The sequence below is a fragment of the Passer montanus genome, unplaced genomic scaffold (genome assembly GCF_014805655.1).
Source record: "Passer montanus isolate IOZ18808 unplaced genomic scaffold, ASM1480565v1 scaffold26, whole genome shotgun sequence".
Classification (NCBI taxonomy): domain Eukaryota; kingdom Metazoa; phylum Chordata; class Aves; order Passeriformes; family Passeridae; genus Passer; species Passer montanus.
Genome location: NW_024367261.1, coordinates 4,339,668 through 4,365,689, shown reverse-complemented (window position 1 = coordinate 4,365,689; position 26,022 = coordinate 4,339,668). Strand labels below are relative to the sequence as shown.

Below are 26,022 nucleotides of genomic sequence, written 5' to 3'. Positions count from 1 at the left end.
GTGCATGAGTGAGACCTGCATGAATTTCCAGATACTAGATGAAATTGGAAGAACTGGTACTGAGTGGGGGCAGGGGAGGAAAGAAAATAAATTTCTTTTCCTTTCAAATTAATAGAGTGCTAGTAAGCAAAACAAACTGTGGAACTTTGTACTCTATCTCTTGCTGATGTTTGTGAAATCATTTCATGCTTTACAAGGTAGCACCATTGCTTTGTTCAAAACCCCATTTTTACATGCCTGATATGTCATCATATGGTTTTTTCCCCCTTATGCTCCTGTACTGCTTTCCCTGTGCATTCATTACACCTTGTTTCTTCTTGAGGATGGAGCAATATTGTCCTCTGTTGTAAGTCACATACAATAGTAACAGGAATAGTACATGTGTGTTTTGACTTACAGTATGCTGTTTGGGATCAGTATGTCAGGAAATTCTAGTCTACAGCCAAGTTTTTTTTCCCTGATAATAGATACATGGTGCTTTGAAACAGCTGGGGAGGAAAGTAGTGATCTCCCAAGGCCTGCCTATAAGAAGAAATCCACACTTTGAGTTTCAACGGGCTTTCTTCTACCTGGTTTTGGCTTTACTTCTTTTGTGGAGGAAATGACGGATGGTAGTACTACCACATGCCTTTAGCACTCCCAAAAAATATACCACTAACAGAAAACAGGGCAGAGCTGTGGATTTTCTGTCTTGATTTTGTGCCCAAGAGACTGTTACCAATGTTAGTGTACAAATGATTTGTCAGTAGATGTGTGTTAACACCGTTCCTGACTCTTAGGTTGCCTTATTTTCAGTGCAGGACAGTGTGTACTTCTTCACCAGGAGAGCAACTGGATAAGGATTACATGGGAGTTGAAGCATTGTTATTTTTAACTCTTTATAGGTGGTCAGCAACTATAAAGATACAAGATACAAGAAAAGATACATGGTTAACCCTGATAATCACTTAATGATCAAATCTTTAATTAAAATCCTGACAGGTGAGATAGAGTCTGTCTTGAAGTAAAAACATGCTTTAGGAGAGTGGAAGCATGCCATAGACATATTTACATCATCTTTGTTTAATGTGCAGAGATTTAATTTGATGCTGTAAGTAGACCAATCTCATTATTTATTTATGATATAAGCTCTGATGCTGTATCATGGCAGATAGTCTCTTCACAGAGTCAAGCTGTGCCATTTGTGTTCTGATTCCTTTTGAGCTGTGGCTTTGTGGTGTCTCTTTGACCATGCAAAGTGCAGTGTGGAATAAGTAATCAGATAAACAGCTGAATATAGGCCAAGAAAATGCTGAAGTGTGTCATAACATGAGCCAAATATGTAAATCCCAATGTACAGGAAAAGATGTCAGTGTTTAGATTGAGAATGGATAAAGAGAGTTGTCATGCTATTGTTCAGTGGATGTTTAGGACAGTAACTTTAATTCCTGTATTGTTTGTAAGGTGGATAACACTGTGTCATTTAATGGTAAAGCGAGGTGTAAATGTAAAATTAGTATATGTACAGTTGATTGCTCTTTTAGTGTTATGGACAGTCATCACAAAAGTGTTTTTACACTTTATTTATACATGACAGGCATAACTGTGTATTCTTATGTGCATGATGTGCATGTACATATATGTATAGAAATAGATGCAGATACCATGTACTCAGGGTTATATAAATGTATAAAAAGGTAGACAGAGTATAAACATGATGAATATTAAGTGTAATATTCTATAGAAAAAGAATAGAAACCTGACATCCCTAATATTAGGGTAAAAATGGTTTCTACCTCTGTTTAAAGACTCTAACAATACAGTATTCTGTGATTGCTGATGATGCCTGCTTTTGGAAGAACAACATTGTAGCTCTCCAGTTAATGGGACTACAATAAAACAGTGAAGAAAATAGTGAGTAAAAGACTATGTTGTAGCAGGAAAATGTTGCATTAAAAGATCCTCCAGGTATTTGAGCTGGGTTATTCCCCTGAACTTCTGACACTGTAATGTGTATTCTTAGTGTCTTACAGAAGGTCATTTTTTAGGTAATACATTAGAAGTCTGCTCATTTGTGAGACTCCTCAGACCTCCTGGTGTGTGCACTCAAATTATTGAGTTTGTAATCAAATAATTGGATTCTTTCACAGGCAAAATCAGGCTGAAGAGGCCGAAAAGTAACAGGTCTTCCATAGAAGTTTGTGCATAATTTTTGTGACATTTGATGACATCATCAAGGAAAATTTTAAGGCAAATGAAAAAAACCCAACCTATCAGACTGTATCTTCACATAAAGAAAAACAGATACTATACTATAAATATATTTTAAAATAATGATGAAATTAGTTGACTGTAAACCTACCAGACTGTATCTTCACATAAAGAAAAACAGATACTATACTATAAATATATTTTAAAATAATGATGAAATTAGTTGACTGTAAACCTACCAGACTGTATCTTCACATAAAGAAAAACAGATACTATACTATAAATATATTTTAAAATAATGATGAAATTAGTTGACTTTATGCTGTGTTATGCATTAGTATGCTATGTTACACCATCCAGACTTCAGAGTGGTTGAAAACAGAACTTTTAAAATAGACACCATTTTAGGCTTTTATGTAGTAGGGTAAAATATGAAAAGAATGTATTCATAATATTTTTTAGGATTAACAGTGCTTTGTTTTAAGAAAAGTTTTAATATTTCATAAAAGTTTCAGAATATTTCAGAATCTCCCCTGATACATTTGTCTCATTTCTGCCAAGATATTTGTAACCTTCTAAAAAATTTAAGGTGTGTTTTTTTTTTAAATGAATTGATTTTTCAAACATAATAGTGTGCATTTTGCAGTATAAAGAAAGTATATTGTCAGTGGGTTAAGAGACGTGATTCCACCCCTCTGCTCAGCCCTGGTGAGGTCACAGCTGGAGTGCTGTGTCCACTTCTGGGCTCCTCAGCACAAGGGAGACATGGAGCTCCTGGAGCAGGTCCAGTGGAGGGATGCAAAGCTGACCAAGCAACTCTTGGTTGGTCAGGGTTGCATCAGATGAAGCATCTCTTCCATGAGGAAAGGCTGAGGGAGCTGGGCTTGTTCAGCCTCAAGAAGAGGCAACTGGGAGGGGACCTCATCAATGTCTGTCAGTAGCTGAAGGGAGGGTGCTGAGATGACAGATCCAGGCTCTTCTCAGTGGTGCCCAGCAATAGCACAAGAGGCAGTGGGCAGCAGCTGATGCCCAGAAGTTCCACCTGAATATGAGCAAGAACTTACGGTGCAGGTGACGGAGCACTGGAACTGGGTGCCCAAAGGGGTTGAGGAATCTCCTTCACTGGTGATATTCAGGAACTGTGTGGATGCAATCCTGTGCCGTATGCTCTGGGATGACTGCTTGAATGGGAAGGTTGGACCAGATCACCCCTCTGAGGTCCGTTCCAACCTGACCCATTCTGTGATAAGGCAAGAGAGCCCCTCTGAATTTTTACACTGTTCGTATGCATGCTGTCTAATGTCATCCTCTTTTGGGGGTTTGATTTTTTATTTAATACAAATAGGAAAACCCCATCAATGCCAGACAAAACTTTCTCACAAGAATGATTCTTTCAAGGGTTTTATGCTGTAAAATCTTCTTTAGGCTTCACTTTTAGGTCAAACACAAACCTCATTACATTTATAAAGTCTGTATGTCCCACCCTGTTTGAAAGGCAGCATGACTCAGAGCATAAGAGCTTTGCACGTGTTTCCACAGTCCTAGTAGCTAATTTCTTCTCGTGCTTAAATTTTTAGAAAAAAAATGTTACTATATTTTATTAATAAGAATTAGTAGTACTTGTTTGTAAATGAAAACATTTATTTCCATGGCACTTTACTTATTAATTATAACATTTAGGCACTCTGCACTGGCTGTGGCGACACTGAAGCAGCAATGTTTGGTTTGGTTGCTGAGTGGTGCAGTTGATTGGAATCTGCTATTAGGCCTCAATATCTCTGCAATACTAGCAGGCTGTTCTTTAGGAACTAATACATTTACACTTCTGTTCCATGTCTGCCTGACTGTTCTAGTCTCCGAGCCATACAGAAATCAATGTCCTGTGGAAGAACACCACAGGATGATGGCCCCAGAGAGCCTCTGACTCCCTGCCTGCCCCAGCTGGGGATGTGCATTCCTCTGTCGCTCCTGCTTTTGCACATCCCGGTGCTGGGCAGGGGATGCAGCCTAGGGTGGGGCTGGGCTGGAAGTGGCCACAGGGATCGTGTTAATCAAGAGCCATCATCATCATCACCTTGCCGAATGTCACTGATCAGCATCAAACACTCACTACCTTAAGTGGGGAATGTGTACATTAAACTCGCTCTATTAAATGATAGGGGATTTAAACATAGCTTTGCCTTTGCTTATATAACTTTTTCTCACTCTGTATGGTATATAGCACTTTTTTCCTGAGAGATTGGCCAATATTCAAAAATGTCAATGCCTACACTGCCTCACATGTAAGAGAGCAGATAATCACATTGTGAGGAAAGAAGGCAATGTGTGAGTTGTTAAAAATGTAACCTCATTTCTGTTTAATCTTAAAAGCAGTACTGCAAAAGCAAGCCTCTGGATCTCTGGATTTTTTTTTCTATCCAAATGTTAATTAGCATTTGATTTTAAAAGCTTGGGAAACACTGGTTCCTATCAGGTACTTCTGTAAGGGGAAAAGTGATAGCAAATCATATAAGAAAAATAAACAGAAGACCTTCTTGGACTTTTGTGTAGTCTTCAATCAAGTGGCTGGGTCCTACTAGAAAGTATAAAAGACTGAGGCAAATTTCAGAATGAACCTTTTCAAAAATCAGAAAGTATTAATTGTGTCTGTATTTTAGTCTTGTAAACGCTGACTCAAATCATTATAGGCAGAAGATTTTACCAGCTACTTCTTTGACTATTCCAGTCATCTCAGATTCTGGTTTGGAGCATATATATGCATTTTGTCATAAGTTGTTCACGGGCAGGCTGTTAAAAGCTACACTAGCAGTGGTTGGAACCTGCTTCTTAGAAGGAAGAACCAGAGCTGAGTACTGATCTGATTTCCTGCTGACAAAGAAGCAAGTTACCCTTTGTCAGCTGCTTCACTGCAACTGATTATGTGCCAGAAAGACAGTGCTTAAAACATGAGAGTTTTACCATAAAAGAAAAAGCCACAAGATGAACAGAACTGCAGCATGTAGCAAGGATTTTACTGAGAGGGGTCTGGCACTGAGAGGGTTCTAACACTGTTACTATCCATAATGATTTTTTTCAGAATGGCAGAGACTCATGGCTTAATGGAGAGATTGGAGAAAGCAGTGACTCGACTTGAATCATTGTTTTCAGATTCACACAGATCTGGGGGAATGGAGTGTGATGGCATCAATGGAGTCAATGGAAGTAAGTATGTTATTTTGAAGTACCATCTCTCTGTTATTAAAAATATGTTTGTCTTCTAAGAGGGAATGTGATCCCACCTCCTACAAATTCTGTAACAAAATAAAGTAATATTTTAAAAAATTTATTTAGAAGTGCCATGTGACAAGCTTAGTAGCATGCACAATTCTAAACTAATATAACCTAGAAAATTAATGATTTTACTTTTCTTAAATATACTGTCCATGTTTCAAACTTTATTAGTATTTCCATTTTAGCAATTATATTTACAACTTATATCATTGTAAATTACTCCCCAGGTGAAAATGTCTGTTTGAGCCCAATTAGCAGAAGAAATGAGACATCCCCTGAATGTACAGCATAAATATTCCCCTAGAAATCACCAATATAAACACTGTTGATTTGCCAGCTCTCTTGGAATTTCACAGTTCAGACCCACTTAATTTGTTTAACATCCTTAATCAAATATGAGTTTGTTTGGAAGCATTTGCTCACTAAAGACTGCTATATATCCATGGCCTTACATTGTTATTTATCTCTTGAGCTGTCTGTTCTCAAGTGGCTCTCCAAAGCACTACAGTGGAGAATATACCAAAAAAGCCTGTTCTTTGTCTGTTCATATAATATCATTGAATCATATTTTTTCATGCTTTAATTTTTGTGGTACCTGAAGTTATAGGCTAAATAACTTTACATATGTGGTACTTCTAAATATGATGGAATAGAATTGCTCTTTCCTCTCTCCAAAACTTGTTTTTTTCATCCAGAACCCCAACATATATCTCTTTATTAGCTTCATGTTCTTTGCTTTCTGTATTCCTTGCCCTTTCTTGGATTCCCCAGAGAACAGCACATCCTAGCATGGACTCAGCTGCTGTACAGAAGCTCCACGACACATGGAAAGTTGCAGGCAGCTTCCTTTACTGACACAGCAACAAGAGAAGTGTGTGAGCTGCTGTATTGTCCCCTATGCCAGCCGACACATGCGAGGGACGTTCCCTGCACCCTTGTGTCTGTCCATGGGCCTGCACACTGGCAGCTGCTGTGGAGCAGCTGACTGAGAGCAGTGTGTTTCTGTGGCAGGAAAGCCATCTTCCAGCAGGCTTCCATGGCAGATGAGTTTGCCAGTCACAGAAAGCTTCAGTAAAAAAGTGCTTGCAGTCCAGACAAAAGCTAGGCAGCTAGCAAACTGTAGCAAAGTCAGGGAGAAATATGATCTGTTGTACAAACTGACAAATAAATCAATCACCACTTGGAATTGTGCAATTCTCAAAGAATTTAGTCATGTAATGAGTCCATTTAGGTGAATCTGTATTTATCCAGAGCACAGTATTGCAGAACCAGGGCTGCTTTCAGAACAGGAGACAACTCACCATGCCAGGTACTTCCATGAAAACTGCTTATATTCTTTTAACCTGACCTAAGAGCTCAGTCAGGTTAAAAGATTCAGCCCCCAGGGAGCCAGAGCCTGAACACCTCAACAGTTCCCTAGAAGAAACCAACTGAGAAGCCTTGTTGAAGTGTGATTATAAAACACACCCACTGGGAGACTGCAGTAAGAAGCTGAGATGAGCAGCACCATGGGGTGCTTGCCAGGCTGCATAATGTCTCCAGGCAGAGTGTCTCACACAGGGACTCAGGAATTAGCTTTTGCTGGTGCAGTTGGGAAAGTCTTCAGTTTGTGTGACTGGTACACCTACAGTGCCCCAAACACCACTCTGTGTGCCTGTGTCACTGTGCTTCTGCAGAGGTTCACATTGCCACAGCCACTGCAAAGGAAACAGTCTTACAGGTCTCTTCTTTCTTTTTCTCCTTCAAAACTGTCACTCAAGCCAGAGTGTGGCCTTTTTAAAATCTCCAGCTGAAATGGAGGTACATTTCTTTCTTCAACCATGACCTCTATCCCCTAAAAGACCATTTCATAATTAGAATTATTTAAAAAAAAATAGCCTTGGCTTTTTTCAATTAATACATTTTCAGAAACAGGATGGGAGATCTGTACCTTCACTGTTTTCCTAAATGGCATTACAACAGCAGAACTGCAAATAAATAATTCCCTTGCTCTGCACGGCCCACAGCAAATTCTAGTAAATGCTTCTGGGAGTGAGCTGCATTGAATAGTAAAAAATAGCATAGTTGCTTTCTAGTTCTGCATAGGAGAATTTGGTGAACTGCTATGTAAAACTCCACTCTAAAAGGAAAACGTTACAATGAATCTTTTGGAAACGTACACAGATTTTGAAAAAGAACATAAATGGGCTTTGGAAAGCATCCCCACAGCTAAAACCTTTTGTGCATTAGGTCATTTGAGGGGTTTACACACAAACACTTAATATGGAAGAAAGCCCAGAAATTCCTCAGAATTATAGGTGAATGGCATCAAGAGAACAAAAGGAGCCTTGAAATCCCACCTAGCTGACTAACTATATTTTCTTTTTCACACGGGCCACTGCGAACTCCAGTTGCCAGAGCCTGTCTTTTATTCTGTCATGGAGCCAGATGACTCTTGTGGAATAAAGAGGGCTTTCATAACTATGAATTTGGACACAATTGTTATATAGTGCCAAAAGGTTAAAGCAGATTCTCTGGGGAAAGCCTGGTACCTCTTCAGAGCAATCCTCAGGCTTTATTAATGAGGGAGAGAGGCAGGGAAGAATTTTAACCTTGTTCTCTCAGATCCTACATATGTCATGGATTCACATGTGTGTCATTCATGCTGGATCTGGCAAAGGTTCTGAGGCATAGACAAGACACGAAGGAGTAATGGGAGGGTTGGAAAGCATCAAAGGAAAGATTATTTTTGCTGTCTTAACAGGTACCACATAGTGCCATGTAGAAGCCAGGTACTTAAGAAACTGAGGCAGATCTGCACTTTCTGATTGTTCACTTAATTAGGAAACTGCTTTGTGTACCATATAGAAAATAGCAGCTTTATTCCTCCTTTGTAATGTATAGCATATATATAGTCAATGGGTTATGTTGTCTGGAAGACTTGTTTGAGCTTTCTTTATCCAGTGACAGTTTCGCAAGGTGAGACAACAAAATGAGGAGATTACAAAGCCATATCTCCCTGCATAAATCTACTGTCAACCCATTCCAAGGACTTACTGGAAATGGAATTGGTTGCTATTAAAAGCCACCAAACATCACAGAGATCTTCAGGAATGGAGTAGTATAAAAATAGTTTTAAGTACAGTGCAGGTTCTCTTTAAGGGTTAATATTTGGTTAAAGTACAATAGGGGAATTTTATTAAGAGAATTAGACTTCTCAGGTCACTCCTTTGAAGGGCTGAGCACGTTTGCTTTAGCACATGTTATTTTAAGACGAAAGTGGCTTCCCATTGCATTATACACAGGAAATTCGCTTACAGGTTCCTATTCAAGTTCTACCAAGAGCAGGATTTTTTTCTCTTCTTTCTATCTAGGACAAAAATAATTTTACATCCTTTTTCACTGATTCCATAAATTAGAAATGAAGTTACAGCAATCTCCTCAGTTTCTATGATACACCTCCTCCATCTGCTACATGTCCTATGCATTATATACTTTATGAGCCCATTGTAATGGGATGTTCCTCTTCTACAGGCATAGCACCATATGTGGAAGCCTTTGATAGGCTGCTGAATGGAAGTGTTGCTGAGTTTCTCAGGTACAGCAAGATTCTTGAAGGTGATGTGAAGACACATGTAAGTATTTACTCAGAATTTCCCATGATGATGGAAGCATACAAGTCTTGGAATCTGTATGATCAGCCTTGATTTCTGAGTAGAGGAGTATTTTAATAGCAGAACAAACTCTAAGTTATTAATTCTTGTAATAGAGATAGCCTGGCATATCACACTGAGTACAGTTGGCTTGGGAACAGCACAAGATTGTGTAGATTCATAAGAAGAGATTGCTTGCCTTCTACAGCACTAAAGTTGGACACCATAGAATGCAAAATTATAAATACTCTCAGTCAGAAGCAATTTGAATAGTTTTGTTGGTTGCTGAGCTCTTTGCAGGACAGGAACACAATTAAGAACATGTGCCAACAAATTAGTAGCAAACAACAGGTGGGCCCAAGCAATCATAACTTCCTGTGGTTGTTTCCTAGGCATTGTATCATCATTCCACTTAATATAGAGATATTGTTCTCATTGCAATACTCTCAGTCAGAAGCAATTTGAATAGTTTTGTTGGTTGCTGAGCTCTTTGCAGGACAGGAACACAATTAAGAACATGTGCCAACAAATTAGTAGCAAACAACAGGTGGGCCCAAGCAATCATAACTTCCTGTGGTTGTTTTCTAGGCATGTGTATCATCATTCCAATTAATATATTGTTCTCATTGTTTTTATTACTCACATCTCTTTTACTTGTAACAATGTGGCAAACTAAAAATGATTCAGCCATTTAAATTACCTTTTGTTAAAAATATAAGTTATAGCAAGGAAGAGCTATGGTATCATTTTCATGATGACAATACTTTCTAACGTTATGATCTTAACTTTGTGATCAGAACTTGTGTCATTGTATTTTTTTAAGTTGGTCTTCCCTAAAATGGGTGGTGATGGAATTGACAAGGGATGGAGTCATCTTACCAACAGCTTACCAATATATATTTGGAAAAAGAAAACCAAAAAAACATCCCACACATAGGAGAGCTGGGGTGCTAGCTGGATCTGAAGGAATGTGGTGCTTTTGACTTTTCCAGTAGATCCATGCCATCAGGCCTTCCTCTGTGTGTACGGTTCCCAGTTGATTGCTGCTGCCCTACATAACAAACACTGTAACCAGAAAAACATGCAGTCCTACAAGATACTGAGATTCATGTTGCAAGGCCAACATAAATATTCTTCAGCACAACCAAAGCAACCACTCTACTTACAGAGAAAGATGACTGGATTATGACTGTGATCTGTGTTTTTTTCTCTGATGTTACATGTTCTGGTTTGTAGGACAGAGTTTCTGACCTAGTTAGGCCTAGAAAACAGGAGGGAGTAAGGAGACCAGGCAATCCTAGATGATCTTTGTTTTTCTAAGGAAATGCTGCACTCCCTTTTTTTTTTTTTAAGCCTGGACAATTATACTATAAGCTACAATATATGTACTTTGTTCTTCAGAGAAACTAGGGGAGAATAAATAAATGGGATTCAGAGGGTTGGAGGAAGAATTATGAACCTAACTGAAGAGAGGATTGCTCCCTGGAAAAAATTATGAACCTAACTGAAGAGAGGATTGCTCCCTGGAAAGGATTGATTCCAGCTTGGTTTTTGCATTCATTAGACATTATTATTTTGCAGTTGATTTCTCAACAGTTTAGATCTGAGTGATACAAAAATAGTCTTCCAATACTAAGCAGGGAAAGGGATTGCATTAAACATTCTAAATTGCTAAACCCTTTTTAATATACACTATCTGTAAATGTTTAAATCATTGAATCAGTAAGTGTATTAATTTATGCATTTGCCACTATTTCTTACTCATAATTGAGTCCATATAAAAGATTATTAATAATTTGTTAGCCAAGTCTGTGGACAGTCCCTAGCATATTGTTGATGATAGTGTAATGCAAGCTGTGATACGGAGTATTTGTTCGTGCTATGAGCTTAGACATTGCATTAGCTTTCTTTACATAAAGAAACTGGTGATTCTGATTGCAGCCTACTAAATATTCTGAAATCTTAGATTCTGCGCTTACAACGTGGAGCAGACTGTGGTTGCCTTATGCTCATGCTTATCACTGAAGCAACATCTGTGCTTTACCTTAACAAGTGGAACAAGGAGTATTTTTCTTCTGGGTGTCTTATAGACCATGTGTCCTCAGCATTATACTTGCAGCTGCTGTCTCTTTCACATAATGAGCTGAAGGGAAGGTTGTATTTTATTTCAAAAAACACCTGTTGCCTTGAAAAACCTCACATACCTGACAGACCAGAATGGTAATATGAGAGAAAGAGAGACTTCATATTATGCTAAAAAAATGAGGGATTTAACATGATGTGTTTTGTGCTGATGGCTGTAACGGTTGTGTGGTTTGCGTGCCTGGCAAAAGGAAGAATTCAGACACAACTGGTATCTGTTGGGGACCCTCGTTCCTATTTTTTCCAGCATGCCATACTCTAAAAAGTCTGTTGAAAGAGAACAAAACAAACAAACCACAAAAAGAGCTAATAGCTAGCTTCTGCCTCTCTTAAACACAGCAGCACAGCGGGCTTTACAAAGATTAGTTTATCAGAGTTCTGCTTAGGCTCAATCTTGAGAGCAAGATATTTCTCATTCAAATTACAGGACATATGGTGGTGGATCTCTGAGGTCAACTGCACTGAAGAAAAGAACCACTTTTTAAAAGCCAGGGAGAATGGTTAGGCTTTTACATACTCTATTTAAACAAATTACCCTAAACAGCTAAGATCTTTTCCATATTCTGTCACTGTGGAATAAAGATCTGGTGATTATATGGATACTTCTATGAAATGCAAAGTCCCCTACAGGAACAGATTTTATGAAACTGCTTTCTGCTGTCCGTGTCATAACTGCAGAGTGTGTGAAGTCAGTGAAAGAGTGAATGTGGCCAGGACTGCTACCAACCAGCTGTCTTTGGCCTGACATACCAGTGTCTTGGAGGCTGTCACCAACCATTACAGGTTGTAACAGCCCTGAAGCTGACTCACCATATATGCCAACACCAAAAACTATCCTTCTGTCAGAATGAGGGAAATTCAAAATCAGTATGAAACAGATTGTGACTCTACAGCATAGGCTATGAATCCAGCACTCAGAAAATGTGTCAAGGATAACAAAGAGCTGCTTGTGGAAGGCATAGTCTACCTTTAGATTGTGTCCCAGTGAAGAAGCTGGGTTCAAGCAGGTTTGATGGGCTCTTTGCCTTGGCAAAGCAAAGAAACCCAAGACTTTAGAAGGCCAAGAAGCAGGTTTTTGTAATGTGTTTCTTATGAATTTCTTCACATTATTTTTGTTTATGTGCTATCTCAAGTGGTGGAATACTTTGGCTTGAATTTGAGTAATGTACCAGATGAGACATCATGATAGGAAGAGAATGTACTGGTTCTACAAGAGAAGGATAGATAACCTCACATTTAGTATTTTATGTGGTACAGAGTAGAGCATAATTGCAGCCTTCTGTCAAACACATAAGCTAATACTTGCCTTTTAAAAATGTTTATTTGTAAAAATCTTTTAACCTTCCAACTCCACCAGTTGAAAGAACAGATTGTCTGTGTGATTCATTTATGTTCCCTCTTCTCTCATCCAAGCTATTTATCTTGGAATGGAAAACCATAAAAATATGGATGTCTTTTCCCTCCTTTCTTCCATCAACTTCCAGCTGCTGAAATGCAGAGCTCAAAACAAAAGCTCAAAGAGCTTGGAGCATTCAGAAATGAAGTGGTAGGTGGTTCAGTTGCTCCTTATGGGAAGAGAGTTTGGATGCAATCCATTACATGTATGGCTGCCTGAACAAGGTTAGCACTGAGAAGTAATTCACAGCACATTATCCAATTTGCAGGAGTTCTCTGTGTGCATGCACTTGTTTCTTACCATGGTGAGCAGAGAAAGCAACGTGCACCCCACAAATGTCATATGCAGGTACCCAGAGAATTTCTCTATCTATTACATGAAAGCAGTGACATTCTTCTCTTCTTCCTAGTAATGTCCATGTAAATATAAACTGAGAGAGCTGAAAGCAGGAGATATATTTTATGAGATATATGTGCACTTTGCAAAGTGCCACTCTGGTTTGGACTGTCATTACAGTTGAAAAATCCTACCTTCCTCTTTTTTTTCAAAAGAGTCGTTATGACACATGAAATAGCTGCATGTTGTCTTTTCATGTGAGAGATGTGCTGCTGTCTGTGATACACCCAAAAAACCCCCACTTTTGCGCTTTATCTTAGCTAATCTAAATGCAGACTATCAAACCCATTATTTGACTGATTCCTCATTCACAAGGCAATTTGCTTACAGGGCAACAGAATGCACAAGTGTACTCTCGTGTTCATCTTTTGTGCTCAGAGGCTGTGCGGTTTTAGGCATTGTGTTGAAAGTTGAATTAGAGCTCAGAGAAGAGGATGATGTCAACATGCCCAAAGAGAAGCTTGCTGTCAGGCTGCCTTTGCAGTTCTGTGAGAGGTATTTTCTGCTACATGGAATAAACACCAAACCAAGGTGTTAGTGCAGGACTGGGGAAAATGGAATACATTAAAAAAGAATAAAAAGACAGATATTTTTGACAGCATAAAAAATTGCTCTCAATTGAGAGAATGAGTCTTAGGGCATAGAAAATGGTAGTGCTGTCCACCAAAAAGGAAAATAAATTAAAATCATCAGCCCTGGAAATCTGTCAGTGTTAAAGTTGATTTTGTAATGCTAATTCAGCTGTGTTTCTCACCCTATATATGTACTACAAGATACTTCATAAAATGAACACTAAAGAACGTTCACTTTAATAGGAGAAGAAAGATGGAAATGCAATATATACAGTCTAGCCAAGAGGCTAATTTAGAGGTTAGTTTAGAAAAAACCTGACATTTCTAGGAGTTCTACAACTTTTGATTTCTCTGTTCTAAAGGACAACTTCCCATATGGCCTAGGGATTGAATCTGGCTTTCAAAACAAGCAGGATTTGTTGAGGCAGCTGCAGTGGTATGCAGACATGCTTGTACCTGTTGGACACCTGGTTGGGAATAAAGATGGTTCCTGAGCATGAAGAACCTGTCCATTCCAAGTCTAGAACACCACCTCCTGAAAGAGTGTGTGTTTTTCCAACAGTTTTGATTGTAACTGGATCAGGCTGTTAGTTTCTTGACACTGACATTGCAGTAAATACCACTTGGGTTTTTTTTTTTATTATTTAAAAAGGCAAGGAAGATATAAAAGTCAAACAAGTATTGAAAAATAAATGCCATGGTGGCCAATACTGGGATTTTAGTTGTGTATTGCTAGCACGAGAAACATGCACCTGTAAATTCAGGGGGGACGGTGGTGGGAATATATAATGAGAACATTCCATATGGCATTTAGTTAGAAACATAAGAAATCAGAAACACAAACACTCAAGGCTGTCAAGAGTTATTCATAACCTGTTTTCATAGGGTTTCTTTGCATGAGTAGCTCCTGACTTAATCCATAAGCAATTGATTTCAAATTAGCGCAGTTGATCAGGTACCATTACAGACCATTTTAGACCAAAGTCTAAAACTATTGCCCCCTAAAAAAGATTTTGTTTGTATATGGTTACTCAGTACAATGGGATTTCCTGATGTCCCAAGGATGCTAGAAGAAGGTATCAGAATGATTTGAGTGGGAAACTTTGTATGCAGTGTGAAAACAAAGAAAAATCCATCATGTTTGCTCAAGAAAATGTTAGATAAATTGTCTTATTGAAAAAATTGGATCATGAAGGGTTCTTTAACTGACCAGATGAATTCAGAACAATATTCAGTGTTTAGACTAGATATAATGTCCATGTTTTACCAATCAATTTACTTAATGAATGGAGCAATTAATCAGGGCATACATTGCATTTTTGACCATTTGAAGTCAAAGTCAGAACTGATCATATGCTTTAGCTCATGCTAATTTTGCTATCCATATAAAATTTTTTCATTGGAGCCCTTTAAGAGAATATTTGAGTCAACTGGCAGGAAACCAGTTTTTCTTGGTGGTTTTCCAGGAGAAGCAGTGTACAGACTAGAAGCATAAGAGTTCCACAAGTTGAAAACCACTGCGTCAGCTTAGCCAGAAATCATAAGGTGATAAAATTACATGGCTAAAAGAGCGAGCTAAATTACAGATGGCTTTAGAGTGTGAACCACCTACATTCACAGCCACAAATACAGTGTGAGTGTGTCTCCACAAGCCTGTTGCAAAGCCATTGCCTAGGTCACTTGCTGGTGAAGTCAGGAGAAAACTTATTAGGGAGGCTTGGATATATGGAGTTGGCACAGAGCCAGGGTCCATGAGGAAGCCTTGGTGATTACTTTTCTCTTTTCAAAGCAGTCTAGGATCTAGAGAGCATATAGGTAACAGTCATGTCAGGCACTCAGCGTCACTACTGCTGTGAGGTGTGTGGTTCTCACAGCAGTAATTTCTAGTGAACCACTGCCAAGTTACACTTTCTTGATCCATCAGAAAAACGAAGACAGCATCCTTGCTATTGTCATCAGCATGACTCTTTTGTGACTGAAAAGTCTTTATGGTGCTCATAGTTCTTATTTCTCTGGTGAAGGTTATGAGTTGGAGTAGTAACGTAATTCAAACCCATTTGTTTCAATCTGAGAAATACACATCTATGAATGCTTTTTTCCCCCCATTTCTTTTTCTGTTTTGGGACATATGCTTGAATGATGTCATTTGTTGCTACAGGCTATGAGTAAGTCTTTTATTAATTTTCAGTCTCATTCTTTCTGAAGAGCACGTGTACACTCTTTTCACTCATCTGCCTCCCCATCTCTGACCTGCTTTTATTTTTGCTAGCTGGTTGCAACTGTTTTGAGTGTATAGAAATGCTGGGCTTGGAAACTGAGAAGGCTGTTCATTGTCGTCAGCAAAAAACCAAACAATGAGCTCAGAATCTGGCTCTTCAGTCAGTTTCTAGTAAAAAGGAGTTCAGTGAATAATGAGAATTAAGCCACAAGGGAAACCAGTGTGTGGTTTGAATGTTGTTTTAAATAAGCTGGGAGTGCTGTCAGGAGTGATGAGGGTATAATGTGGCCACAAACGTGCATTGCCTCTTTTTATCCAGTATGAATTACATGATCAATATGGTCACATTTCTGAATGTTGAAGAGTCCATTAGGATAGATTAAACCATGTCACTGTTGCTGCTAACTTCTTTTTAGTCTACTGACACCCATAAATGGGAATATGTATTTCCACAATTAATCTGCACTGCAAAGCAGTTTAAGTATTGGTGCTGAGTTTTATAAGTTTAATTATGTGGCTTATCCCAGAGATACAGTAAAAAGATTCATTAAGCATCTTTATGTAGAACTTTGAGGCTGAAAGATTTCTTTATTGTTGCTTTAATACATGTTCTGTTTAAAAAAAACCACTTTAGTTCAGATCTGCTTTTCTATCACATCCTTGCCTTTCAGAGAGGCTGAGGCTCCCTCTCCGTGTATATTGTTATTTAGCACCTCTGAAAAGGAAAATATGGTTCAGGTGGGAAGAAATACTATTATAGATGTTTGAGCTTTAAGCTTTGAACTGACTTCCATGTTAGCAAATTTTGGTTGGGCGCCTGGGATTCTTTCAAGGTGATGAAAGTGGAAGTGAGTTTACAGGAGACGAGTTCTGGCACTTTTAGCCTTTGAGTTGCTTTCAGAGAGCTCAGTGGGACTACTTGCAGAGTGAGGTGGCAATGTCACCAGCTGTCTTGAAGTGCATGAGAGGCAGAACATACAAAAAAGTATTTTCCATATAAGAACCTATTTGTCCAAGCTTTCTCTCTAAAGATAGTACAATTTCTTAGATATCAGTGGGTCTCCAGTCTTTATCAGGCAACTTGTCAGACAGAGAAAGTCAAGAAATCAGTTCTTCAGAAGGGTGCTCAGTGATAACTGGTGGAAGAATATTTATGAAGTAAAACTTCAAGAAGTGTTGTAACCTTTTTAATTTACAGAGAGAAGCATCTGAACTTCCTAGAATTTGTGTTTGTTAAATCAGGGACACATCTAAGGCCTGTGAAATTTTAAAGTCTTCTGAAATTTCCTTTGTATGGATTCGGACCTTCACTGAGAAGGGCTTCTGACAGAATAGCTGGTGATAGAAAGTGGGGTGCTTAGCAGCAGCCTCAGGGGCAAAGCCGGCCAGCAGAGAAATAACCAGAGTGCCTGCAGCCAGCACAGCAAAAGCGTGTTTGTGCAGATCACAATGAGACCTGCAGGCCCTGAGACCTCTGTGGTTCTCTGATGTGCTGGCTTACAAGATGTGTTCCATGGAGGAAATGTAGGTTTGCTTTTCCTCAGGGAAAAGAGGTCTTTCCACAAATAGTTCCTCAACACTGGCAACCAGGTCCTCCATAGAACTCTGAGCTCAGATGTTCATGGGAAAGGAAAAAGGCACCTGAATTTCAAAAACTGTTGATCTTGGTAATAACAATGTTTAGACTTCATTACTTCAGTGCATTGTATGTAGTTTCTGTTTTTTTAAAGAAAGTAGTATTTAAAGAAGTAATGCACTTTTTCAGAGATGCATAATGTAGCTTCAGGTAGCAGGAGAAAACAGAGGCTTCAAAGGGCTGTGAAAGTTTAATGTACCCCACTTTCTGTTCTTCAGTGAAATCCTGAACTGAGCTAGTTTCCCTTTGCCATCACTCTCAGAGAAACCTGCTTGTTTATGTAGGCTAGTCAGGATGAAGAGCTGTAAGAGCTTTCTCAAGAAGACTGTGGCCAACTTCTACCCTGTGCAGGTTGGGGTGCTTTCTTTTTGTTTTAGCTTTCTTTTAGTTTTTTGTCTACTCTCCCTAATACAGATTACCAAAAAAAAAACACCCCAAAAATCATTTTGTCATGGCATAATCTTTGACATGTGATACAAAGAATATTCATGTAATGGTTTTACTTAAATGTATTCCCCCTGGAAAAGCCTTTTACCTCAGGAGTCCTGGGTTATTTAACAAAATGGAGACAGGTCAAATCCCTGCTTATCACTGATTGCTGTTACTCATACCCTAACACTCATAAAATAAAGTATTGACAGTCTTTGGTTATTAGAAACTCCAGACAACAATGGTGGACTGGTATTTTAGTGGTGGAGAGAAGCCATTTGTTCCTATGGTGGTTTTATGCTTGTTTTTAAAATGTTTGGCTCTTTTTATCTGTTTGTTTCTATGGTGATCAGTAATGACATATTGCAGAGGCAGAAAATGACAGCACAAATCCTGCACTGCTGACAATTTTGTGGCTGTGTCTGGTCTATAGAGAAGCACCAGGGACCAGGTGCTTACATCTAGATCAGGTGCTGCAATGTGACAATAGAACCCTTTACTTCTACTGCTGTGGAGGCCTTTAGATCCATGGCTGTGTGCTGTGCAGTGAGATGGCAGGAAGTCTCCATCAGGTGACTTGGCACTTTGCAGAAGTCTGTGATAGAAATTGAATTCTTGAATTCAAATTTGAAATGAAGAATTTAAATTGAAATTCTCGAATTTCAAATATGTATTTAGAAATAATCTTTGAAACTTGAAATTCTTGAACTTGAATTCTTGAACACTTTCAAACCTGCTCAGAAAAGAAAGGCGTTTTTAAAGCCACCAACAATTTTGTCTGAAAATAAACCACATATTGAGTAATGAGTGGACTTCTTATTTTTGTACACAATTCTCAGTATTTTTTCTATGCTGAATTTTCTGGAAGCCCTAACTATCAGTACACATCTCTTTTTGGAACTTCTGTGTAAAAATTGAAATGAACAGAGGTCAAGAGACTCATAGATTTTTGGCTATTGTCAAAGAGATTAATGAAAAATTTGTGAATCTGGAAGAAAAAAAAACCAGCCTGAGCTTTAGGAGAGCATCAGCTAGTCAATCACTTTGGTCTGGCCTTGCTCTTCCTCTGTTATGGGTGGTGAAGGTTATTTGAGGCATTTTTGGAGAATATGATCTCCTACTGCTTCATTTGGCAGTAATAAGTAGCTGCAGTGGCCCTAAAGCAAAATATTTATATCCGTTTGAAGCAGTGACAGATGAACAAAATAATTGACTGCTTCTGCTACTAATTTTAATAATAATTCATTAACAAAGCTGACATTTAAATAGTATTCATTATGTTTTAAACTTAACAGTCTCTTGAAATCAATCAGAAAACCACATGTCATTCAAAACTGAGAGGGTTTAGAGGAAATTCTGGAACACTGTGGCAGACTTTATTGGTGCAAACAGTGCAGAACATGTATATTCTTTACCCAAGGCAATAATATTCAAATTAATGCAAAAACAACTGTTGTGCTTTTAAATATCCCTTTCCTCCAGTTCATCTGTACAGTTCCTGTTTCAAATGGAGAAATAAAATGGTAGCAACAATCTACCCCAAATGATTCTATCCATCTTAAATCATTAATTAGCGCTGAGAGTTCTTAAAGAACAGTATGGTTTGAACTCCACCAGAAGTAAGAACTCTGAGTAGTTTAAGTCACAGTGAAGCTTACTAAAAATTAAAGTTAATTAACTGGGATACAGATGCTACTCTGAAACAAGTAATACTGTGACAGTTACATGATGCAGTGTTTAATACACGGGCAGATATAAAAATCCAGCGAGACCAGCACTGATTGGTACTGTACAGGCAGTAGCAATGCTGAGAAATTTTAACTAAAATTCCCTAATTTAGACATAGCCATAAAGGCTGAAAACTACCAAAAAAACCTCAGTGTAGGGGACAGCTAATTGGTGATAATCAATGTATCTGTCTGAAAATAGAAAAGAAAATATCTCAGGTGGTGACTGGTTCTTTGAAAACCAATGGTAAATCTCCCATTGGCTTCAATTTTGATTTGAATTTCAACTCTGTTTTCTGCATGGACCAGTGAGAGAAAGGTGACAAGTTTTTTCTTTTTTACTTTTCATTTTCCAGAGTAAAAAGTGCTCTGTTTGGAGAACTGCCAGTGACTCTTTTAAGGCTTGGTCCAGTTTTTGAAAATCCCTATCAGCCATTTAGCTGTTCAAAATAAATACCATCCACTAGCCTGGATGGTTTCTATAGCAGCCCCATCTTTACTTAAACTCTGTTCTTTTTCCATTTCTTTCCTCTCCCTTAAAGCCAGCAGCCACTTCTCCACTTCACTTTGAAGAGGCTTTTGAAAGCAAAATGTAAAAGACAAGCAGTGTCTCTTCCTTTGGAAGTGCTGTCCCTCTTAGAGAAAGGCTAGGGTCAGTGAAGTTCCATCTGTAGTTTTCATTTGCTGAAATGAAAACTACAGTCACTGTGTCTTTTGCTAGATACAAAGGACCCATAATTGTTTCTGCAGAAACTACATTTTTAACTCAGGACCACTAAATCCCGTTTTTCCCTTGTGTCCTCTTTACCTTCTAGAACTGTATTTTGATTTGCTAATTATCTCTGTTAATGTTAGCATGTATATATAAGCAGATGTGTAATATTCTCCAACAATAGAAGTCCAGTGGATTCTGATATTTACACTGTGCTTTTAAATGCTGTGATTTTGAGGAAATACAGTATTAAATACAATAACATTTGACAAATTCAATATTATAACATCAGTAGGGTAATTTTCTTGACTGAAATTTCATTAGGAAATCTTATGTTTGTTTCTCTTATTTCTGTTTAGTTGGTTTTTTTTTCAACTAGTGAATTTACATGTAACTTGAGATCTCAGCGTATGTGCCTGTTTGTTCTTGTAGCTTGCTTGGCACATAAATAATATTTATCTTTATTGGTCCTTGGATACCATAGTGAAGGTCAACTGAGATTGAACAGAACATTTAAAATGGGAAAGAGGCAGATCCTGAACCCACATGTGCTCTGGAGGGCTGAACCTCAGCAAAGCAAACTGGAAATCTGAGCTTCAGGTCCAGTGCATCTGCATGTACTCAGTTTGAAACAGTGCAAGTTTGAGTGGAATTTGTACTCATGCTTCTTCAAACAGGTCAGCAGCGTTGTCTTCATCAAACATCTCTCACAGAGCCTCTGGCAATTTTTCAAGCAGTGGCTTCTGACAAATACCAGAGTTTGGCATTATGTTATGACAGGGAAGGTTAAACCAGTTGCTATTTTAAAGATTATTTCTAAATACATATGATTCCTCCCTTAACCTCTGCAGGCTTAACTGAGAAGAGGTGAGTCCGTGCTGTTACTGCAGCGGTGACAGAGAGATCACTCATTGTAGTCAACCGCAGGTTTCCACAGCATGGAACTGGGCTGTCATGGCACACGTGCCAAACTTCAGCTCTTCCAGCCATATCAGTCACCTGAGTCAGCTGTCAAACAGACCTGAGGTGAAGGATTAAGATGTGTTATTCCCCACTTTACCAGTGGGGAAATTGGGGTGGTGCATGGAATGCCACATGGTCCTGGAATCAGGTCCAAAGTCACAGCTGTCTCCTCCAGCCTGTAGAACAAATTGCTAAAAGCAGAGTAGGAAATGCTTTGAGGAATTTGCTTCCTTCAAAATATTCACCTCATCTGAGGAATCTGTCTGATGACTGATGTGTCTAGATGTAATCCCAGGAATGCCAAAAGGATTACCCAAAATTTTCAGGTGTCAATTTTCTGTTGCTCCAAAACATGTCCATTTTTGTCTGCAGATAGATGTGTGCAAATTGGTGCTGTACTCTACTCTGATAAATTTACTCACAATTCCTACACTATTTTTGGCACTCAATCTTCATTACTATAATTGAATATAACTGAAAGAGTTTCAGCTGATTTGTTCTGTGGCAGTCTTTTGTCTGAGCCACACAAGCTGTTGAGAAAGATCCCCTCTGGTGTGTTTTCACTCATTACTCTTTGCTGGTTTTGGGGGGGGGTGTCTCATGAAAGAGTCACCTCCCTCCAAAATTGTAGTGCTGCCTGCTTAGTTACACAGCCTGGCTGCCAAGCACAAGGAGGTAGCAATGAAGTGTCATGTTTGAAAGACTACAAGAAAGAAATGGAATGGTGATAGACTGAACTAATGCATTCTTAATGAGAAGAAGCTCTTCTGTTGCTTTGAAGGGATGCAGGGAAAAAAGTACGGCATGCTTAGAAGCAGTAAAACTCTGAAAGCTGTTTTTAATGCTGCTGCAGAAAGAAGGAAGTCACTGTGGCAGAATGCTTATAAAATTCTACTGGTCAAATGCAAATACTGTGTTAGCATGATCGTTTTATTAAGATTTACATTCAGAGGTGAGAGATCTGGCTGCTCTGATCCCTACACAATTAAAAGCTTTTGGGAGTGGATACATTTTGGGCATGTAGCACAAGGCTTGCAATCGATATATAGTCTACTGACAGCTGAATGTTTCAAACATCTTGTAATAAATTTTGGATAATAAAAAAATGCAAGAAGCCACCATTTAAATGTAGCACAGGTAACTCAAAAGAGTGTTACCTATGGCTTGTGTGCACTCAATAGCACAAGATTTCTTAAAGACAGTTCCCAGATGTTTTGAGAAAGTGGCCTTGGCCACACTCTGCACTAGAAAAGGAGAAGTAATACAGTTCTGGAGGAGAAGTGAATCCTGATTCCACATCCAACAATAGTTTTCACACACATATGAGGCATAGTCAAAGAATGTCAGTCTTTTAGAAACATCAGTGTATGTCATCCAATGGTCTGTCTCCAGCTCTGACCAAACTCCAGTGCTTCATAAAAAGAAATGAACAATGAAACAAGAAACTAGTTGTTACTTTGTTCTCAGAGTGGATCAAAAAATCTTCTTCAGTCTCCATAGTGACCACTGGGATCCCAAAAGTGTGTATTTAATGCAGTGTGGACAAACTGCCAGACAGACATATTTTTCAAACCTCATAGATGTTACAGTGCAGTATGTGTTCAAGAACTCAATAAACAACCTTAACTTTCTATATCTAAGGACTCTTTCCTCATGTTTATGATCTTTTGATCAGCATTTAAAGCTCTGTCTTAAAATAATGCTGCCTCTTTGGAGGAATTGGAAAGATCCCTTCTGAAATTCATTTTTTGTATTGTTGGAAATCTTATAAATTTGATACCACATTTACTCATGGCCCAGTTTTCAGACCTGTGATTGTGTGCTGAAACTACCATTTTCTTCATTCTCCACTATTTGCATTGTCTATGAGAAAGAATTGTCATATTCCTCAGTCACTTTCTTGCTAAGAAAAAGAAATTAAACTTAAATTTTATCTTTGTGTGACAGATACTCATTGCTTTAAAAATCCAAGTAGCTTGTCTCAGCATCAACTCTGATTTAAACTTTTTTTTAACACAGGTGATTGTTAATTCTGTGCACAGAATTCCAGAGGAGATTCTCTCTAATGATACTAACACTTCTGTAGATCTACTAAAAATACTTTGCCACATCCTCTGTAGAGCTGCATACATTCTTTTCACAAAGCCACCTTCCTGGCTTTTATACTTGTATATTCCAGTCTTCAGCATTTCCATTTAATCAGTTCCATATTTACACCAAGAACTATGCATTGTTTTAAAGAGGCACCAGGGAGGATTGCTGAATTTTATCCAATTCATATTATCTGTGCCAACAAAATTGTCTTACTTTTCTTAAGTGATGAGTGAGTCATTCTTGACTGTGTTAAAATCTCCTAACCTTGGGTTGCCCAAGACTATTATGAGTGCACACCTAATTCTTGCTCGTGACACTAAGAAACATACTGATTGCTCCTAAAACTAATCCCTGAGAAGCACAACTAGCAACCTTCCTCCTCTCAAGTAACACCATCTGTAATATACCTTATTATTGCCTCTGCTTATCAAGCTTCTTATCCAACTGAAAAATTTCAGTACTAATTTGTGTCATTTCCACTCAAAGTGTGAGTTTCCCATGAGTACCCACAATAAGCATTTTATATGATACCTAGATATACTAGACCTGACACATTATCTTTGTGTAAAAAGTAAAGTAATGATTTCAACCATAGGTAATCCCATTGTAATTTCTCCTGCTTTTCATTTCCATGTGTTTTAATCACTTGTTTCAAATCTGGTTTAAATGTTCATGGTGCTGAAGTCAACAGTCATGATATCACTTGACATAACTTCCCTCCCTCTTCTTGAACATATTTGCCCAACCATCACTGCATATTTCTGACATGTAGTACTATCTCCAAATAATATATCTTTAAAATCTTTTCTACTTGTGCTTCCATTTGCCAGTGTCTTCAGTAGTCAGGAAAAAAGATAATATGGACCTAATGATTCTGTCACTGAGCTGCAGATATTTGACCTCCCTTTCAAATAATGTAATTTCCATTGATTTGCCATCATTCTCCTTAGCTACCTTTTCAATATCTTTAAGTACATTGACTTCCTGAAATTGGGGAAGAACGTGTTATTCAGCAACAGATAATCTATACATAAAAAATAATGTAGACATACCAAACTTGCCCTTCAGAGCAGTGTCAGGGCTTCACTTCATTGCTCTTTATTGTTCTTCATTATTCTTTATTGTTCCAGTAGCTAAAAAAATATGTCTTTGTTTTACTTTCCCATGAAAGGTACAGTTCAAAAAAGCTTTTATGAATCATTCCTTTGCTGTATGTGTTACAGTGCCTGAAAAGAAGTTCTGCTTGATAATCTAGGCTTCCCCTCACTCTGTGAGGGTTTCGTACCTATTCTTATTATATTGCTTTCATTATTTGTTCATTTAGAGACTCTAACCCTTTCCTACAATTTTTCTCTCCTGCCCAGTGCACACAGATTATTTCCATTCTCAATGTAAATCCATCCTTTCCTGCATTCACATCATTAAGTTCCTCAGACCAATCATTTTTTTTCATTGATTTTTCTATTTTATAAAAGTTTGCCTTATACCAAGCCTTAGTTACAGATTTATTTTTATCCATCTTGCAATTTAAAAGCACTGAATTCATTCATAATGGCCTCCTCCTCAGGAATATCAGGTTTTTCTCAGCTGTTTTACAAGGTTCTCCTGACACACACAAAAACCCCCCTAAGCTTAAAATAACCCACACGTTGTTGTTTTATGAATTTCTGGACCAAAAAAAAAAGTAATCTGAAATGTCTAAGAATATCTAAACCTTGCTATTATTGATGGTATTTATGTCTCTGGCTGGAAGATTTAGGTTTCCCTTATTATTTATTTCTTTATCTATTTATAGAGATGATTATACCCTTCCAAATCTCAGTCTGTCAGACCATATTATCCCTTTCTCCCCAAATACTGTCCAAGCTGGGTCTCTTTTACCATCTTTCTTGCAGTGACTTTCATCCTAACAACCTATGTTTTATTCATGCCATCACATTTTAAGATGAATAAACACAATTTAGCTGTTTTACTTTGCTACAACATCAAATTTCCTGACTTTTATGTATTTAAAGTTGCATCCACATGGGTCTGTATATATAATTACCTTGTTTTCTCTTTAGATTGAAAAAACCCCAAGGAAAAATGGCGTGCACTTCCCCACCCTTCCACAAAGTGATTATAAATGCATCTATTCATATTAGGTTAAGTTAGCAGCATTTGGTTTGGCTTGGTTTCTATTTAGCAATATATTCTAGTTATGAATAATTATTTTCTATACCAGTAATGCTTTTTCCTAGTCACTACTCCTCCATCTGGATGAGGTAGAGGTGATACTGGAATACCCGTTCAAATCAATGTATATCAATAAGAATATATAGAAAATTCATAGGGTTCACATAAACGAAAAAAAACACAGAAATTTGAACATTAGTAGACACCCATCAGTGTAGAGATTTATCACCCATCCAAACTGGTGACACAAAAGCATCCTGTCAGGTGCAGCTTTAACCCAAATGCTGGAGTTCTGTGAGTGGAAAATTGCCCAAAAACCTTCAGCCACTATGTCTCATGGCCATCAAGTGTGCCCACAGATCACAGGCAAGGAATGCATTACAGCATAGTCCCTCAGCAAATGTGCCAAGCTCAACTTATCCTGAGCATCACCACAGCCTAAGCTGCAGTTGAACACAAAGCTTGCAGAT

At 38.2% G+C, this 26,022-nt stretch overlaps 1 protein-coding gene across 4 annotated transcripts in view; it reads left to right on the top strand.

Annotated features, from left to right (window-relative positions):
- The window catches only part of CAP2 (cyclase associated actin cytoskeleton regulatory protein 2), a 67,965-nt gene that overhangs the window by 6,922 nt on the left and 35,021 nt on the right, over positions 1 to 26,022 (top strand). For all 4 annotated transcript variants that reach the window (XM_039712075.1, XM_039712076.1, XM_039712077.1 and 1 more), the window contains 2 exons: positions 5,267 to 5,391; positions 8,974 to 9,074. In XM_039712075.1, coding sequence (XP_039568009.1) covers positions 5,268 to 5,391; positions 8,974 to 9,074 — 225 coding nt within the window. In that variant the 5' untranslated portion in view covers position 5,267. The remainder of the gene's footprint in view (positions 1 to 5,266; positions 5,392 to 8,973; positions 9,075 to 26,022) is intronic.